This window comes from Anopheles gambiae, chromosome 3 (assembly GCF_943734735.2).
Source record: "Anopheles gambiae chromosome 3, idAnoGambNW_F1_1, whole genome shotgun sequence".
Taxonomy (NCBI): Eukaryota; Metazoa; Arthropoda; class Insecta; order Diptera; family Culicidae; genus Anopheles; species Anopheles gambiae.
Genome location: NC_064602.1, coordinates 95,337,704 through 95,351,787, shown reverse-complemented (window position 1 = coordinate 95,351,787; position 14,084 = coordinate 95,337,704). Strand labels below are relative to the sequence as shown.

Here is a 14,084-nt window from a genome sequence, read left to right as displayed (position 1 = left end):
CTCGTTCTGTCGCAAATGGCTGTCCGGCGGTATGCTGCCAATGATTGCGAAAAAATACTTCGGTGCTAACAAACCTAATGGACAAGGTTATCAACAGGTTTGGTGAAGAGTGCGACTGGTCCCTCGGTCAATGGGGCGATATTTTTTATTCAAAGGTCTTGAAGATGGATTCCCTTTCATCTGGAATTGACTGGAAATGTGCAATGTTGTGGTGAAGCCTCGTAAAATTGAATCAGTTTTGTACCAATATTTGATCAGTTTTTATTGCTTAATTGTTGATTTTTTAATATATTTCATCCTTCAGTAGTTAGCAATATCTTGGCTTAACTTCCTTCCTTTTCTTCCCAATACTTTCGTATTTAATTGAAAAAAGGTGTTATACTTATTATCACATTTCCCCCATTATCCAATTCAAATGTGTTCAATTTACCCAAAATCGTTCTCTGACGCAACTATGCGGATTAATGAAATTTCTCGCTCACTCTCTCCCTAGTACCCGCTTGACTGCCTTAATTTAATTGCTTCTCATCACAGTGCTCTTATCACAGTTTTTGGAGCGAAGGTGGGGGATCTTAAAATAACGTTTAATGTAATTCACTGCCTGAAGGTAAATAGAAAAATATGCTGGTGTATTTATTGGAAATTTTTCAGCATATTATATAGATGATGAACGACGGTACGACGCATCATGAGTATAATTAGCTATAATTTTTTGAAGAATGTTCACTCGTATGAACCCAACCGAACCAGCCGTTTCAGCCACGTTGGTCGGTCCCCTGGGTTGATCGCGCAACGAATCCGAACCGTCCCGTCGCGTTAACCTGGCTGGTGTTTGATACGATGTTGTCATACGATAATTACACTTTTCGTCGATCATACCGCGCGTAGCGGCCTTCCTTTAGCCTCAAGCAATCAACTCATCGCACAAACGACGGACGGACGGAGGTACTTCGTGCATTCACTCTCTTTAGTGCTGCCGGTGCCGCTCGAAACTCCCGCACAATCCGGGGCCGAAAGTAAACACACTCACACACACTGTCATATAAAAATAAAGCAAAATAATTAAGAGATAAAATTCATCTCATTTGCATCGCTCCTTACCTCTGCCCAGTATGTACATGATATCATCTTCGTATCATCACGTCGTCGCCCCTACTTGACGTTACCCGTGTAGGTTTGTATATTACCAGCAGGTTACTGCTGTCTGTGCATGCTGGAGGGATTTCTGTGTTGTAACACACCGCTAGACGATCTATCACGCCCGTTAGGTGTTCGTTAGACTCTTTCCTTCATCCTCCAACCACAAATATCTGTGTCTCTCTCTCTCTCTCCCTAAGCCTGTAATGCAATTGTGTAAATATTGTAGTAGCTTTCAACTAGAGAGGGCCGGCTACGACGGGTGTGTTCTAAGCCTTTGGGTGACTCCATAATGTGGTTGAGCGGCAGTGAGGCAAAGACCTTTTCAGTTAATCGACGCGTGCACACACACACACTGAGCGCGGGTGGAGAACGAACGTTTGTCACAGTCAGAGGTGTAACAAGCGCGACAAATACGTTAAATATAGTTTTACAACACTTTTGCTACGTTTTTTACGAATGATAGGGAGTTGACTATACTATGTAATAAAAGACGACTTATCTTTTTATTACACAGACATAAATTATGTTTAAAAACCAACTTCGAAGAAGACTTCTCAATAAGAAAGTAAGTGTATGAAGCTAGATACGATCCAATGTCATATAATGTATCGTTCCATGCTCTTATCCACAAGACTATCCGGCACCGTCGCCTGCTTTACTAATTTTTCCAATAAAAACACATCGGAGTGCATTATATTCAAAGTAAATAACACTTAAATACATTTTAATTAACCACATTTTACCCACTCCCGATTCGATCGATCAGAGGAAACGATCACCGGGCAAGTGTCGCCACTGTTACGCGGATCCCCGGATCTGATCGTCTGTGCTGTGGTACGGGACGGGTATACACACGGTCAATCACAGTACTTCCCCTCCGGTGAAACACCGCTGACGAGAGCTATGCCGTACGTATACGGCACACCAAACAGCAGCAGCAAAAAAGCCACACCAACACACAAGGTCTTCTCCACCTCCACCGTGGTGCTACTGCTGCACACTGCAGTCCCAGAGAGGGGGGGCTACTGCCGTGTGTTTATTGAAAACTAATTTTCCACATTTATTACGAAGCGGTAGCTGGGCTCGCGCTTTCAGTCCAGCGTCAACCGTCGAACGTAACGCACGTTACTTGTAAGTGTAAACGAGCGTGGCCGGAGCGTTATAAGGCGCGGACACACACCTGTTGTGTGTCGGAGGGGCAGCAAAACGGCAGCGTACATGAACGATCGATCGGATCGGGGGTGATCGCATTAGAGCCAACCTGGGGGCTATCCCCAGCAATCCGTGAAGCAAGCGTATATGGGTGTGCGCGTTACGTTGCCAGGGAGATAAATTAGTTTCAATTGAACGCTTGCAGTGTGTGTTTGTGTGTTTGATGGTGTGTTGTGTTGCAGCGTTGCAACGTTAGTTCTTTTCGGGCTGTTTGATTCCCTCCAAATTTTGGTCGAGCTTTGTCAGTCACTTAAGCAAAGGCACGAAGCTACCCGAGGGTATGTGTGATCATAGTTTGTTCAAAAAATGAGAAAGAGAGAGAGAGGAAAGCAACAAAAATCAGTTAATTACATTTTCCACAAATACTGCATCAGCACCGACGGGTGCTTCCGGCTACTTTCACGCGACCGGAAGATCTTTCACCACACACGGCCGTAGTGACGCACAATGAAGAGGAAGAAAATTACTGCCAACACAAAAGCCAAAAATTGAACAACCGAAAAACAAACTGGTAAAGGAAAAAGCGTCCCGAAAACAGACACACGGACGGCACGAACAAAATTGTTTGCGTTCTATCAACCGTGACCCGGCGTAACAGTTTCAGTTTTCGGGGACCGATAGTAGTTGTTTTGTATGTGTGTGTGTGTGTGTGTGTGTGTGTGGTGTGAGTGTATGGTCATTATCGGTGCAAAAGAATCAAAGAGAAAGTACCCGCGCGCGTGTGTGTATGGTTAGATTAGTGTTTGGTTTTCATTTTTGTCACAATATTTCACTTCCCTCGCTCTCTTCCTTCCTTATCTCTATCTAATTATTATATTTTTTGCAAAATACCGTCGAACCGATCGTTGGGTAACGATCGCCGACGAAGAGCGTTACGCGCGTTATCTGCGTTAGTGGCGAGGACCCAATTAGTGTCGCAGAAGAAAAGTGAAACCTAAACACTCTTTGCTCTTCGTTTGCTTGTTGTTGTTTTTTTTGCATAGTGTGTTAGTGACCCCTTGCTGGTGGAAGAAAGCGGTGGTAGATCCATAAGACACTTCTCGGCGAGACACCTCACACGTCACATGTGTGTCTGTGTGTCATCCAACGATAATTAGCGTGATGGCATATAGAGTTTAACCGGTATCGTGCCCTTTTTTTGCAGCCCTTTATTTTACTGTCGATGTGTGGAGATTGTTGTGTGTTTTCTGTGTTAAAATCCTTAAGCAGGTTGTGCTGTTGTGCGCGGTAACAAGTGTAACGTCGTGTCGTGAGTGATATAGTGGAAAGAAAATCCGGATTTATCGTCCAAGATTTCGTTCGACCGAGTAAAGGTGCTTCACCATTTCCCAAGCACAAGCTGGTTAAACGTCGGCAGTACATTACGCCGATAAGATACGGGTTAACCGCTCAGCCATAGGACACATAGGCAGCTGGCTGCTCCACGATGGTTTCAACGCGCTTCGAAGTTAATAGCACACCGGTAATGATATGAGATATGTGTAGTTTACTAATGCTTATACGCTACGTAATTAATAGTGGCAATAATGCGCGCCAGTTTGCCAACTCACGCGCGCAAAGCAAGTGTTGTGGCATTTAGCGCCATTTTTGTTTTAATATGCAGGTCAACATACCCCATTCTAGCCACACATACGCACAAACACACACGGCCGTGCGTGTCATCAAAGTAACCGTGTGAACTCTCGTTTCGCGTGGAGCGAGTGAAATTACAGCCTACTGCGAGGGTTAGCGCGTGTACATGGTGATGAGGATGATGATGATGGGGTTTGGGCTGCAGAGACCTGGCACTTGCATACACTCACGTTCGCTGCTTTTACCCAACGACGGAATGGTGATATCGTGTCGATCATGGTATTGACGCTTGGTCAGACATTCTCCCATCCCTCTATCACCCACTCTCTGTCTCGTGCCCTTTCTTGCGGGCCCCTTTTCTCTTTTCGCTAGGCGTGCGTACGCACCACCGGTAACTCAATTACCGGCGGGTGCTTTCTTGCGCAAAAGACGCAATTTTGCGGATGAATGAATCTACGGTAATTTTGGTCTTAAGTTAATTAGTCTTTGCCGACTGTAACTGTCGATCTTTGGTGTGGAAGGAAAGGGAGATCAGTCTGATTTCAGTAGCTGATTGCTAATGGGATGGAGAGTAGGAATGGTAATCATTTCGCTACAGTTGAGCAAAGTGAAGGAAGTTTTTATGATGATCCGCTGGTTGAGAGGTGTGATAAGCATTATTTAGATGCTTAATTTGGGCAAAAGCTGTGAAATATCAAACAGATTTAGTATAGATGATCGTTTGAAGTTTTCAATTCGATGCTCACCTTATAGATCCCATATCCTTCAAACTCCAACTTCCAAGACGAAGGCCACCAGAGTAATGCTTTCACAAACTTCCGCACTTCATTATACTGCACGAGTTCAGCGTCAAATTCCTCTGCCATGGTCAAGTACAACAACCCTCCCACAAGCTTTGCCGTATCCCTGAGTCGCTTCAGGTGACAAAACACGTCCCATCCACCACCGGCCGTCGATTGTTCTTGAACTTCGCACAGAATCGTAGAAATGTGCACGGGGCATTATCCGCGATCGGTCACTCGGGCCGTGTAAATTATTGTGTGATCGTCCTCGAAACCGCCCACGTACCGTGCAATATCCTCCGTAAAAAGAAAGCGGAAACAGATCAGCCAATGGTGGATATGGTCGGACGTGCTTTACATACATTAATCAGCTCGCTGCATATTATACACAATGGACAGTGGGGAATGGATCCTTGAGAATACTACTACTACTACTACTGAAATGTCAACTTCCAGCCATCCTACCCTTCTTCCCATACGGCCTAAAACCACTTTCCATAGCAAAACAAACCTGACCGTGAACTCGTGCGCTCGTTTCACGATATCCACTTCGGCTGCCTGTCTGTTCGCTCTTCGGAACATCGCAGAAACATCTTCGAGAGGGGCTCGATCAGACGCTTAAGCGCTCCCCTCCACACTGCGTCCACACCACACCGGTCAAGCTGGTTTAAGATGCGTGTCAGTGCTCACCACAACGACGGCATTGGTTGGTCAAGTTTTTGACCAGCAGTAGCTATGATCCCGGGGAAGCGTTGAAGGCATTGGCGTGGCGGAGGTGGTGTTAACGCATGCGTAACATTGACCCGCTTTTACTCTCACGAGACGACGACGCCGACGACGACGACGATGCCGCCCCTCCAGTTCATCAATGAAACGAACGAGGTTCGAAAACTGTGGAGGCATGGCGCTTACATACACTCGATCAATGTTCCTTCAGTACAGCGAAAAAAACCGCGGACAGATAAAGAGGAGTTATTTCTTATGACCTCCAGAACTGATCGACACCTTTGCTTTGGACAGATCGAAAAAAATGGGATCTAAAATCCAAACCGATTTCTGCTTGTATGATCGATAGGTAGGAAGGTTGAAGTCGTAACCTCCATCATCCTCTCCTACCGGCTCGATGTGGGTCAATACTGTGGGTGCCACTGCGTGCCGCTGGGTGCTAACTCGTTTGCTGCTCGAGAATTGCATAATTTCGTTGCGTTGCGAAGTTGCGGCACCCGCACGTGTGCAGAGTGCATTTCTATGCACTCGCCAATTTTAATTGATACGAATTGAAGTAGATTTGCACTAAATGGAGTAACGAACGTGTAGTAAGGGGGTGGTAATTGATTGAAACGCGTCACGCTGTGGAAGGCTTTGATTGAAAAAGGAATGGATCGTCAAAAACGGCAAAGGGACGTGTAAAGGGACACGTGTATCGTTTGCTTCAATTGACGCCGAACCGATAGAAGAGTGCGTTCTTTCTGTCTATTAGCTCAATTAGAAGTGGGTTTGTGGAATAGGAAAAGGCTCTTTAAAAGTAATTACAATGTGGTGTGAGGCTGGGGAAGATTCTATTGAGACATTGGTCGTTATCTTCGATGAATGATCGTGTGCTGAACAGGAGGAAACGCAATGATCGCATACAGAATTGACTGGAATTTGATGATACTTGTATAGGTAACAAGTCTACAATATGAATAACATTTAAATCTGGCCTTTCTACAGGGCTTTTCCCTTAAGCTTTGATGATCTGGGTAATTCCATTTCCAGCTAAGTACGCGTTTCTTCGAACTAATAATGCATAATCGTATGTCCTGAGTATGGAATTCATGTCTCTGTGATGATCACGATCATCTCTCATACATCTCATACATCTCTGATGTTTAAACTCTCCATCTGTATCGATAAGAATCCCAATTCTGAGGAATTGAAAACCTTGGGGAACCTAAACTAAAGAACATTGCTGTCTAGAATAATGTCACACATTGTACAAACGTTCGATCGCTTCGCTCCGAAATTCCCACGTCCCCTAAAAAGTTCAATGAACATCGTTCATCGGTTGCATCAGCCGAATGCGCGTACTACACCCGCCAGATTGCATCAGCCAGCAACCTGGAACTGGAGCACGACGTTGGCGTTCCGGCTTCTTCTTGCCACAATTTATCCATTTTCACCTTCTTACTATCAGCCTGCAGCCTTGCATTGTGGCCCACTGTGGTCACCTGTGGCGTAAAATGCCACGGTGAAGGCTTTTCTATTTTTGGCATTGTCCTGCAGAGTGGAGGAGCGCAAGGCAGGGCAGGGACTTATTCACACAAGAAAATGCATAGTAATCGGTTTTGTGGCGCGAAGCTAATAGCAGCGCCAAAAACGCGCCACGCTACCTTGGGCGGGGGGGATTGTTTGTTAGACAACGGTGTAACTGTGTATGAGTGTAGTGTGTTTTGTTACATTTTTTGTTAACTTTGACACACCCTTTTATGTTTTACTAACATGCTTTAGGCGCTTTGGGGTAGTTTTTTTTTCTAAAGGTGTTTGTCTTCAAGTGACTTAAACGCGCCGCAAGACAGTATACATGCTCCAAATGGGGAAGAGAAATAGTATTATTATTATTATTTTATTTTTTTGTATGGTTGGAGTCTTATTTCCGACCTTCTTCGTTTACCGCCTGCCTGTTAACGACGGCACGTGGCTGAAGTTGCGGAACGGATAGGACACGCATTCGCCGCAGTGGCGCACGTGTTGCGAATATACAGCGTGATTGCAGAATCATCTTACCCGTTGTAGCGCTTGAGCCTAGGCTTGCCCGCGCTTTATCGTCTCAGTGTCACGAGACTACGTGCAAATAAATGCAAATTCCAATCCAGAATCCAGCAGGCTTGTTGGCTTATCGTTGGAATGCAACGTCAAGGTGGAAGTTGAATGGGACACAGTTACACATATAATGCGTAATAGCGCGGCATTCCTCCGTGGCGCTTCCAGCGATGTGCCCAGATTGTGTTCTAAGTTCATTCCACGGGATGTATGGGATGTTTTGAAGGGTGATCACCTTCAACAGGAAACGACTTGAGACAAAATATTACTGATATAACAGAGCTGTTTCTTCAAAGATCACAGGTTGGACCATCTTAACAGAAATGCTTTGGAAAATGCTTAAATATATGGGATTAATATCCATCAGAATTATCAATTAAACTGTGAACAGTCAGTTTTTGCCGCAGAGATGAATAAAAAGCGTCTTTTTTATATTTTTTGAACAATTTTCGCTGTAAAAAACATCAGTCATTACTGCGTCCAGTTGTTTAGTACCGCTAGTCTTCCATAGATGGCGCTGCGGCGTTTAAAGCCTCGAAGCTCTTGTTGATTCTTGTTGAAGTTAAATCCAAATGATTTTACCGCTAATCTAATTCATCTCGTCCTTTTTTGTTCCTTTTTTCCCCAGCCCGTTCGGTACCCTCGGTCGATATTCTTCATCATCAGCAATGAGTTCAGCGAACGGTTCAACTACTATGGCATGCGAAGTAAGATCAAAGAGAGCTTCCTTTCCATCTATCAACTTCAATACTAACTGTCCGTCCGTTCATCTCCACCTTCCTAGCGGTGTTGGCGCTCTATCTCACGCAAAAGCTGGCCTACAGCAATGATACCGCCACCGTGATCTACCACATCTTCACCAGCCTGGCGTACTTCTTCCCGCTGATGGGTGCCATCCTGGCCGACAGTTGGCTGGGCAAGTTTAAAACCATCCTGTACCTGTCCATTGTGTACTGTGCGGGAAGCACACTGATCGCACTCGGCGCCATTCCACCCTTGAATCTACCTGCCACGTGAGTTCTGCGCGACGTTCCTCTTTCCAAACTCCCTTTTAATTCGATCGATTCTTCACCTTCTCATTTCCAGCTCGATGACCGTGCTGGGACTGCTCTTTATAGCGGTCGGTTCCGGCGGCATCAAACCGTGCGTGTCGGCGTTCGGCGGTGATCAGTTCAAGCTGCCGGAGCAAGCCGCCCAGCTGGCCAAGTTCTTCTCGCTGTTTTACTTCTCCATCAATGCCGGATCGCTGATCTCCACCACGCTGACGCCGATTCTGCGCGAGGATGTGCACTGCTTCGGGGACAACAGTTGCTTCTCGCTTGCGTTTGGTGTGCCGGCAGTGCTGATGATCCTCGCGATCGTCATCTTTGTGTGTGGCCGGGCTATGTACACGATCAAGAAACCGTCCGGCAACATGATCGTGCTGGTGTTCAAGTGTATCGGCAATGCGCTGGCAGTGCGGTCGAAGGAGAGCAGCACGAGCCCACGGGCTCACTGGCTCGACTATGCCGAGTCCAAGTACGGCAAGGGCATTGTGGCGGACATTAAGGCGCTGCTGAAGATACTGATCCTGTACATTCCGCTGCCCGTGTTTTGGGCACTGTTCGATCAGCAGGGCTCACGGTGGACGTTCCAGGCGACGCGCATGGACGGTGAGCTGGCCGGATACACGATCAAGCCCGACCAGATGCAGGTGATCAATCCGCTGCTCATTCTGGCTTTTATTCCCGTCTTTGAGAGTGTGATCTATCCAGCGCTGGCCAAGATTGGCATACGACGACCGCTGCAGAAGCTCTCTCTGGGCGGTTTACTGGCCGGTGCTGCCTTTGTTCTGTCCGGCTTTGTGGAGATCGCTCTGGACAGTACGGAGGCGATGCTGCCCGCCGCACACGAGGCACAGCTGCGCGTGTTCAATGGGCTACCGTGCGACTATCGCTTCCACACCGACATACCGAACCTGGCCGGGTTCAGTGTGCCATCGCGCGGTGCCTACGAAGCGCTCCACGTCGAGCTGCCCCCGGGGCTGGCCAACGGTACGTTCCAGTTCCGGGCGGAGACGAGCGAAATTGGGTGCGTGCGGGAAAACATGACCGAATTCAGCGGGAGCTTCAGCCTGCAGGCGGGCGGTGCGGTGAGCTACTTTATCAGCCGGAAGGGAGGCCGGAGCAGTCTGCTGGAGTACGCCGACACGGCTGCCAAGGACCGGAACGGGCTGCCCCGGATGCGGCTGCTAGCGAACGTGCGCACGACCAAGCAGATCTCGCTGCGGCACAACGGGAACGCGGACGTCGTGTACAACGTGGCGCTCAACCAGTACGATCAGCTGACGTCGGTGACGGAGGGCGAGTACGGGGTGTACGTCGGGGAGCGTCCGATTGCCACCGTGAAGCTTAGCCCGGGCGGTGTCTACACGCTGATATTGGACGAGTTTTTGGAGAATGAGTTTGTGAGTAACGAATATATAAAGAGTATTCACCTCGATCAGCAATCTAATTCCGACCCATTTCCCACCCCCTCCCGTTTTAGAACCTTCAAACACACACGATCACCCCGTCCAACTCGGTGCACATGCTGTGGCTTATACCGCAGTACGTCGTCATAACGGCCGGCGAGGTCATGTTCTCCATCACCGGGCTCGAGTTTTCCTACTCCCAGGCGCCGGAAAGCATGAAGTCCGTCATCCAGGCGTTCTGGCTGCTGACGGTCGCGATCGGCAACATGCTGGTGGTGTTCATTGCCGAGGCCAAGTTCGTCCAGTCGCAGTCGCTCGAGTTTTTCCTCTTTGCCGCGCTCATGTTCCTCGACATGGGCCTGTTCATGGTGCTGGCCATGCGCTATCGCTACTCCGTCACGACCGGCGGCGCATCGTCTGTCGAATCGATTGAGGTGGAGCAGCAGGGCAAAAAGAAGCAGCACGATGCACTGGCCATCAGTGACACGCTGTCGGAAAGGAGTGCCAAGAGTACAACGTACGCAAACGAAGCATACCGGGAAGACTGAGCGAGAACGAAGAGGAGGAAGAACGAGGCGCAGTTTTTGAGAGCCATGTGTTGTAACATTGCATTGCCGTTTCTCTAGTGCATCCACGCCGGGGATTGTCTCCACAGGACAATTTCAGGTTCCAAGCGAGGTGAATGCACACTGAGACTGCTACTAACAACAGCGCGTCAGAGGTATTATGTTTGTTTCGTCGTTTAATGGCGTCATCCTGCTGTAAGTTAGGTTTATAGTTCTTTTTTTTTGTAAAAAATAGGTACTGTCTAAACTTGCTGTAATTATTTTTGTTTCAAAAGATGAATAAAAAATAACAGAAAGATCTTTGTCCCAAGTTGTAGTCGTTTCACGTGTCCTGTTTCTGTTGTTTTACAACTTGTCATTGTCAACTCCGAAAGTATAAGGTTGAGTAACCCTGTTTTGACGGGATAAATTTAATACAAGATTAATCAAATATTTTACACAAGTCTGCTATCGGAAGAAAAACGCAGAATTGCATAAAATGTAATTCTGTAATAGAAACAGATGAAAACAATTCACTCGAATAAACTACAGTCAGTTATGGAATTTATTTAAAATTATTGTATTTTTCTTAATATATGTTTTTGTGAATAATCACTATAGTTAAAGCATTGGCATTAGTACCTGATTTTTCCTTCCATTTACACTAAACTTCTTCCCTTTGAAAATCATCCCTGACGATGAAATGAATATTTCATCATATTGCAAAAGTTTCTTTTTTATTTCCTTAAAACTTTGTCAAAAATCTAATTTAGTAACTAAAAGTGAGAACGTTATGCCGAACAAACAAAAACTCCAACAAAAAAGTTTCTTCATATGCCGAAACCCGGGATTGAACCGGGGACCTTTAGATCTTCAGTCTAACGCTCTCCCAACTGAGCTATTTCGGCGCTGTCTCTTCTCTCCCGCTCAAACGCCTATAAATACTCACTACCACTACCATATTGTCGTTTCTGTTGCTTGGCTCACTTCCTTACACACGTATTGCACCACAATGATTTCTTATGCACACGCTTCTTCGTTTAGTTTGCAATTAGTTGAAAAATCCCAGTAAAATATATTACATACATACGCACACGCGCACACACAGAAACGCATACATATCCACATCTGCACACGTTTGGCTGCAAAGACGATTCCCTGACTGGCGTTGTGTGCACACAAATCACAACACCTTGCTTACACGCTACAATATCACGTACTCCTCTTATCCTTTTCTCCTGAATGATGAATTAAATAGATTCTTACACTCCAACTCCGGTTCCCTCTCTCTCTCGCTACCCATTTTCTTCAGCTTTGCTTAGCGGTATTGGTGAAAATGGTCGAGTCTTTGGTCGATATGCGACAGCAGGGCATCTGGCGGCGCAACTCGTCGAACGTTGTGTAGTGTTTCCCGCTATCCTCGAGTATCAGATACAGGAAGCAGTTGCTGATGACGAGCGTTTGCAGCGAGGGGAATCTGGCCGGTATCATATCTAGCATGGAGACCTCCTGCAGGACAGACACATAATGAGAGAGAAGAAGGATGCATTAAGTATGTGCCCCTGGCAGACGTTTGCAATTGCAATTGCAATCAAGAAGCGGTTTGCATTATACACACCGACACGATCGTGTCCGTTACCAGCCGCTGTAGCTGCGGCACCGTCGGACAGTTCTCAAACACGGAACTCGAAACAGACATGTTCTCGATGACCAGGACGCGCAGTTTCGTCAGCAGATTCAGATGGAGCAACGCGTTCCGATCGAGCTCGTTGTCGAAGTGTTGCAGGCACAGGAAGGATAGGTTGGTAAAGGTGGCCGCTATCTTCTTGATCAACAGTGTTTGATCCTTGGTCGTGTTGTTGTAGTACAGCGTCGTAAGCGTGTCGAGCTGCGTGGCACTAAACAGGGAGAGCTGCTTGTAAGGCATCACGAGTGTCTGCAGACAGGGTAGTTGTAGCCGCTTGGAATCGTCCATTCGCTGGCATCCCTCTAGATTAAGGTACTGTTGAAGGGGAAAGAGTGTGTACTATTAGTAGAACATTGCCCAAGACGCAGGGGGAATAACTGTGATGCCACTTACTTCTAGTCCCTTAAACCCGTTTATCAGCTCGCCCACTTCACTAACCAACTTGAAGTAGTTGATGGTGAGCGCTTTCAGCGACTTAGCGTACGCAAACATCTTCAAAAAGTCAATGTCGAAGATGTTGCAGATGTCGACGATGCGGAGCGTTTCCAGCCCGACGATGGTTTGCGCGAAAATGGCCTCCCGCTCGAGCGGTCGCAGATGGACCGGCGACACGCTGTACGCAATGTATTTGTCATTCTTGAGCGATATGTTGAGCGTCTTGAGCGAACGAAAGTCGCACCGGAACAGCTTCGCAACGTGGTCCTTCGAGATGAACGACACCTTCAGCTCGACCAGCTGTGCCGAGATCGTCCCTATCAGCTCCATCTCGCTCGGGTAGCGTACGGTCAGGTGCAGCGTGTGCAGCCGTGGCGTGACGAGCTGGCAGACCGAACTTTGGTAGAACGAAATGTTTAGCTTCTCCAGGGACGCACTGTCGATGAGCACACCGTTCGTAAGGCCCTCGTTGGCGGATATCTTCAGCTCGGTCAGGTGGCGCAAGTTTGGTATGTTGTCCACCACCAGCCGGGCCAGCCGATGCTCCGACCGTAGAAACAGTGACAGCGAGCGAACCATGGCGCTGCCGCCGCTAAACGACCGCCCGATCGTGTCGAGCAGCTCCTCCGTGTCGAACATGGCGTTCGAGTAGAAGGCGATATTTTTCTGCCGATTCAGCAGCTCCACCTCGACACCGGAGAAAAACTTGGCCTTGTTGTAGTTGTACAGCACCAGCTTCTGGCCGCGCAGATAGTGGTCCGAGTTGATGATGGCGTTCCAGCGACGACACACCAGCGACACCCGCTGCCGATCCTTCCATGGCAGGTAGTCGAATATGGAACACAGCACCTGTTGGTGGAGGTGGGGGTGGGGAGAAGACAGAAAGCACACAAAGCATTTAGGCCGATTCCAAGCTTTAAAATTACCCACACAACCAAACGGCGCCCAATTGCGCACCAATTTCTTTTTTCAGCCACACCAGGTTAGTAGCGTTGGCTTACTTACCTCATTTGGGAAGGAGTTAAAATTCATTTGCCTTCTCGGAATGCTGGTGGTGGTGGGTTGTGTCCTGCAAGAAGGGAACGATTTGCTAAACGTAAACACGCAGTACACTCGTGTGCGGAGGTGGAGGTTCTCGGCGAAATTGTAAACACGTTACGAGGCGTTACCAAAAAGTAACGCATTTCGCGTTGTAAACATTGGACGACTTGACGTTTCCCATTCGTTTTGGAAGACACGTTTCACCAAGGTGTGTACTGGGTGGGTGGGAGCTCGTTAGCAACGAAATTATTTGTTTAAATTTTTGACCACCAAATTAAACGGTTTAAAAGTGTTTTTGTGAGTTTGTGAATGAATCGACCAGCTACACCTGCCTTACCTTTTTGAACCATTTTGGAAATATTATCATTAAGGTTCAACGACCGATAAGAAGTCAAACAGTAGTAATTTCATTTTCT

At 47.3% G+C, this 14,084-nt stretch overlaps 2 protein-coding genes, 1 long non-coding RNA gene and 1 other non-coding gene across 6 annotated transcripts; 1 reads left to right on the top strand and 3 right to left on the bottom strand.

Annotated features, from left to right (window-relative positions):
- Positions 1 to 236: 236 nt before the first annotated feature.
- Positions 237 to 1,775, bottom strand: LOC133392714 (uncharacterized). The gene is made up of 2 exons (XR_009765774.1): positions 1,102 to 1,775; positions 237 to 1,035 (listed from the first exon to the last, which is right to left on the bottom strand). It is a non-coding gene; the product is annotated as an uncharacterized LOC133392714 (long non-coding RNA).
- Positions 1,776 to 2,145: 370 nt separating this feature from the next.
- LOC1280528 (peptide transporter family 1) lies at positions 2,146 to 10,836 on the top strand. Of its 3 annotated transcripts, none has more exons than XM_061653484.1 (6): positions 2,146 to 2,271; positions 3,497 to 3,814; positions 8,137 to 8,215; positions 8,293 to 8,521; positions 8,595 to 9,954; positions 10,035 to 10,836. In XM_061653484.1, exons 2-6 carry the CDS (start codon positions 3,779 to 3,781, stop codon positions 10,506 to 10,508), a joined length of 2,178 nt encoding a protein of 725 aa, XP_061509468.1. In that variant the 5' UTR covers positions 2,146 to 2,271; positions 3,497 to 3,778; the 3' UTR covers positions 10,509 to 10,836. The 3 variants fall into 3 exon arrangements, with proteins under 3 accessions (XP_061509468.1, XP_061509469.1, XP_061509470.1); XM_061653485.1 differs by having other exon boundaries at positions 2,218 to 2,271; positions 3,336 to 3,814; XM_061653486.1 differs by having other exon boundaries at positions 2,239 to 2,630.
- A 216-nt stretch (positions 10,837 to 11,052) lies between these two features.
- LOC1280529 (uncharacterized) lies at positions 11,053 to 13,860 on the bottom strand. The gene is made up of 4 exons (XM_320379.5): positions 13,633 to 13,860; positions 12,586 to 13,476; positions 12,124 to 12,507; positions 11,053 to 12,014 (listed from the first exon to the last, which is right to left on the bottom strand). Exons 1-4 carry the CDS (start codon positions 13,657 to 13,659, stop codon positions 11,814 to 11,816), a joined length of 1,503 nt encoding a protein of 500 aa, XP_320379.4. The 5' UTR covers positions 13,660 to 13,860; the 3' UTR covers positions 11,053 to 11,813.
- Positions 11,341 to 11,413, bottom strand: Trnaf-gaa (transfer RNA phenylalanine (anticodon GAA)). The gene has a single exon. It is a non-coding gene; the product is annotated as a tRNA-Phe (tRNA).
- Positions 13,861 to 14,084: the final 224 nt, after the last annotated feature.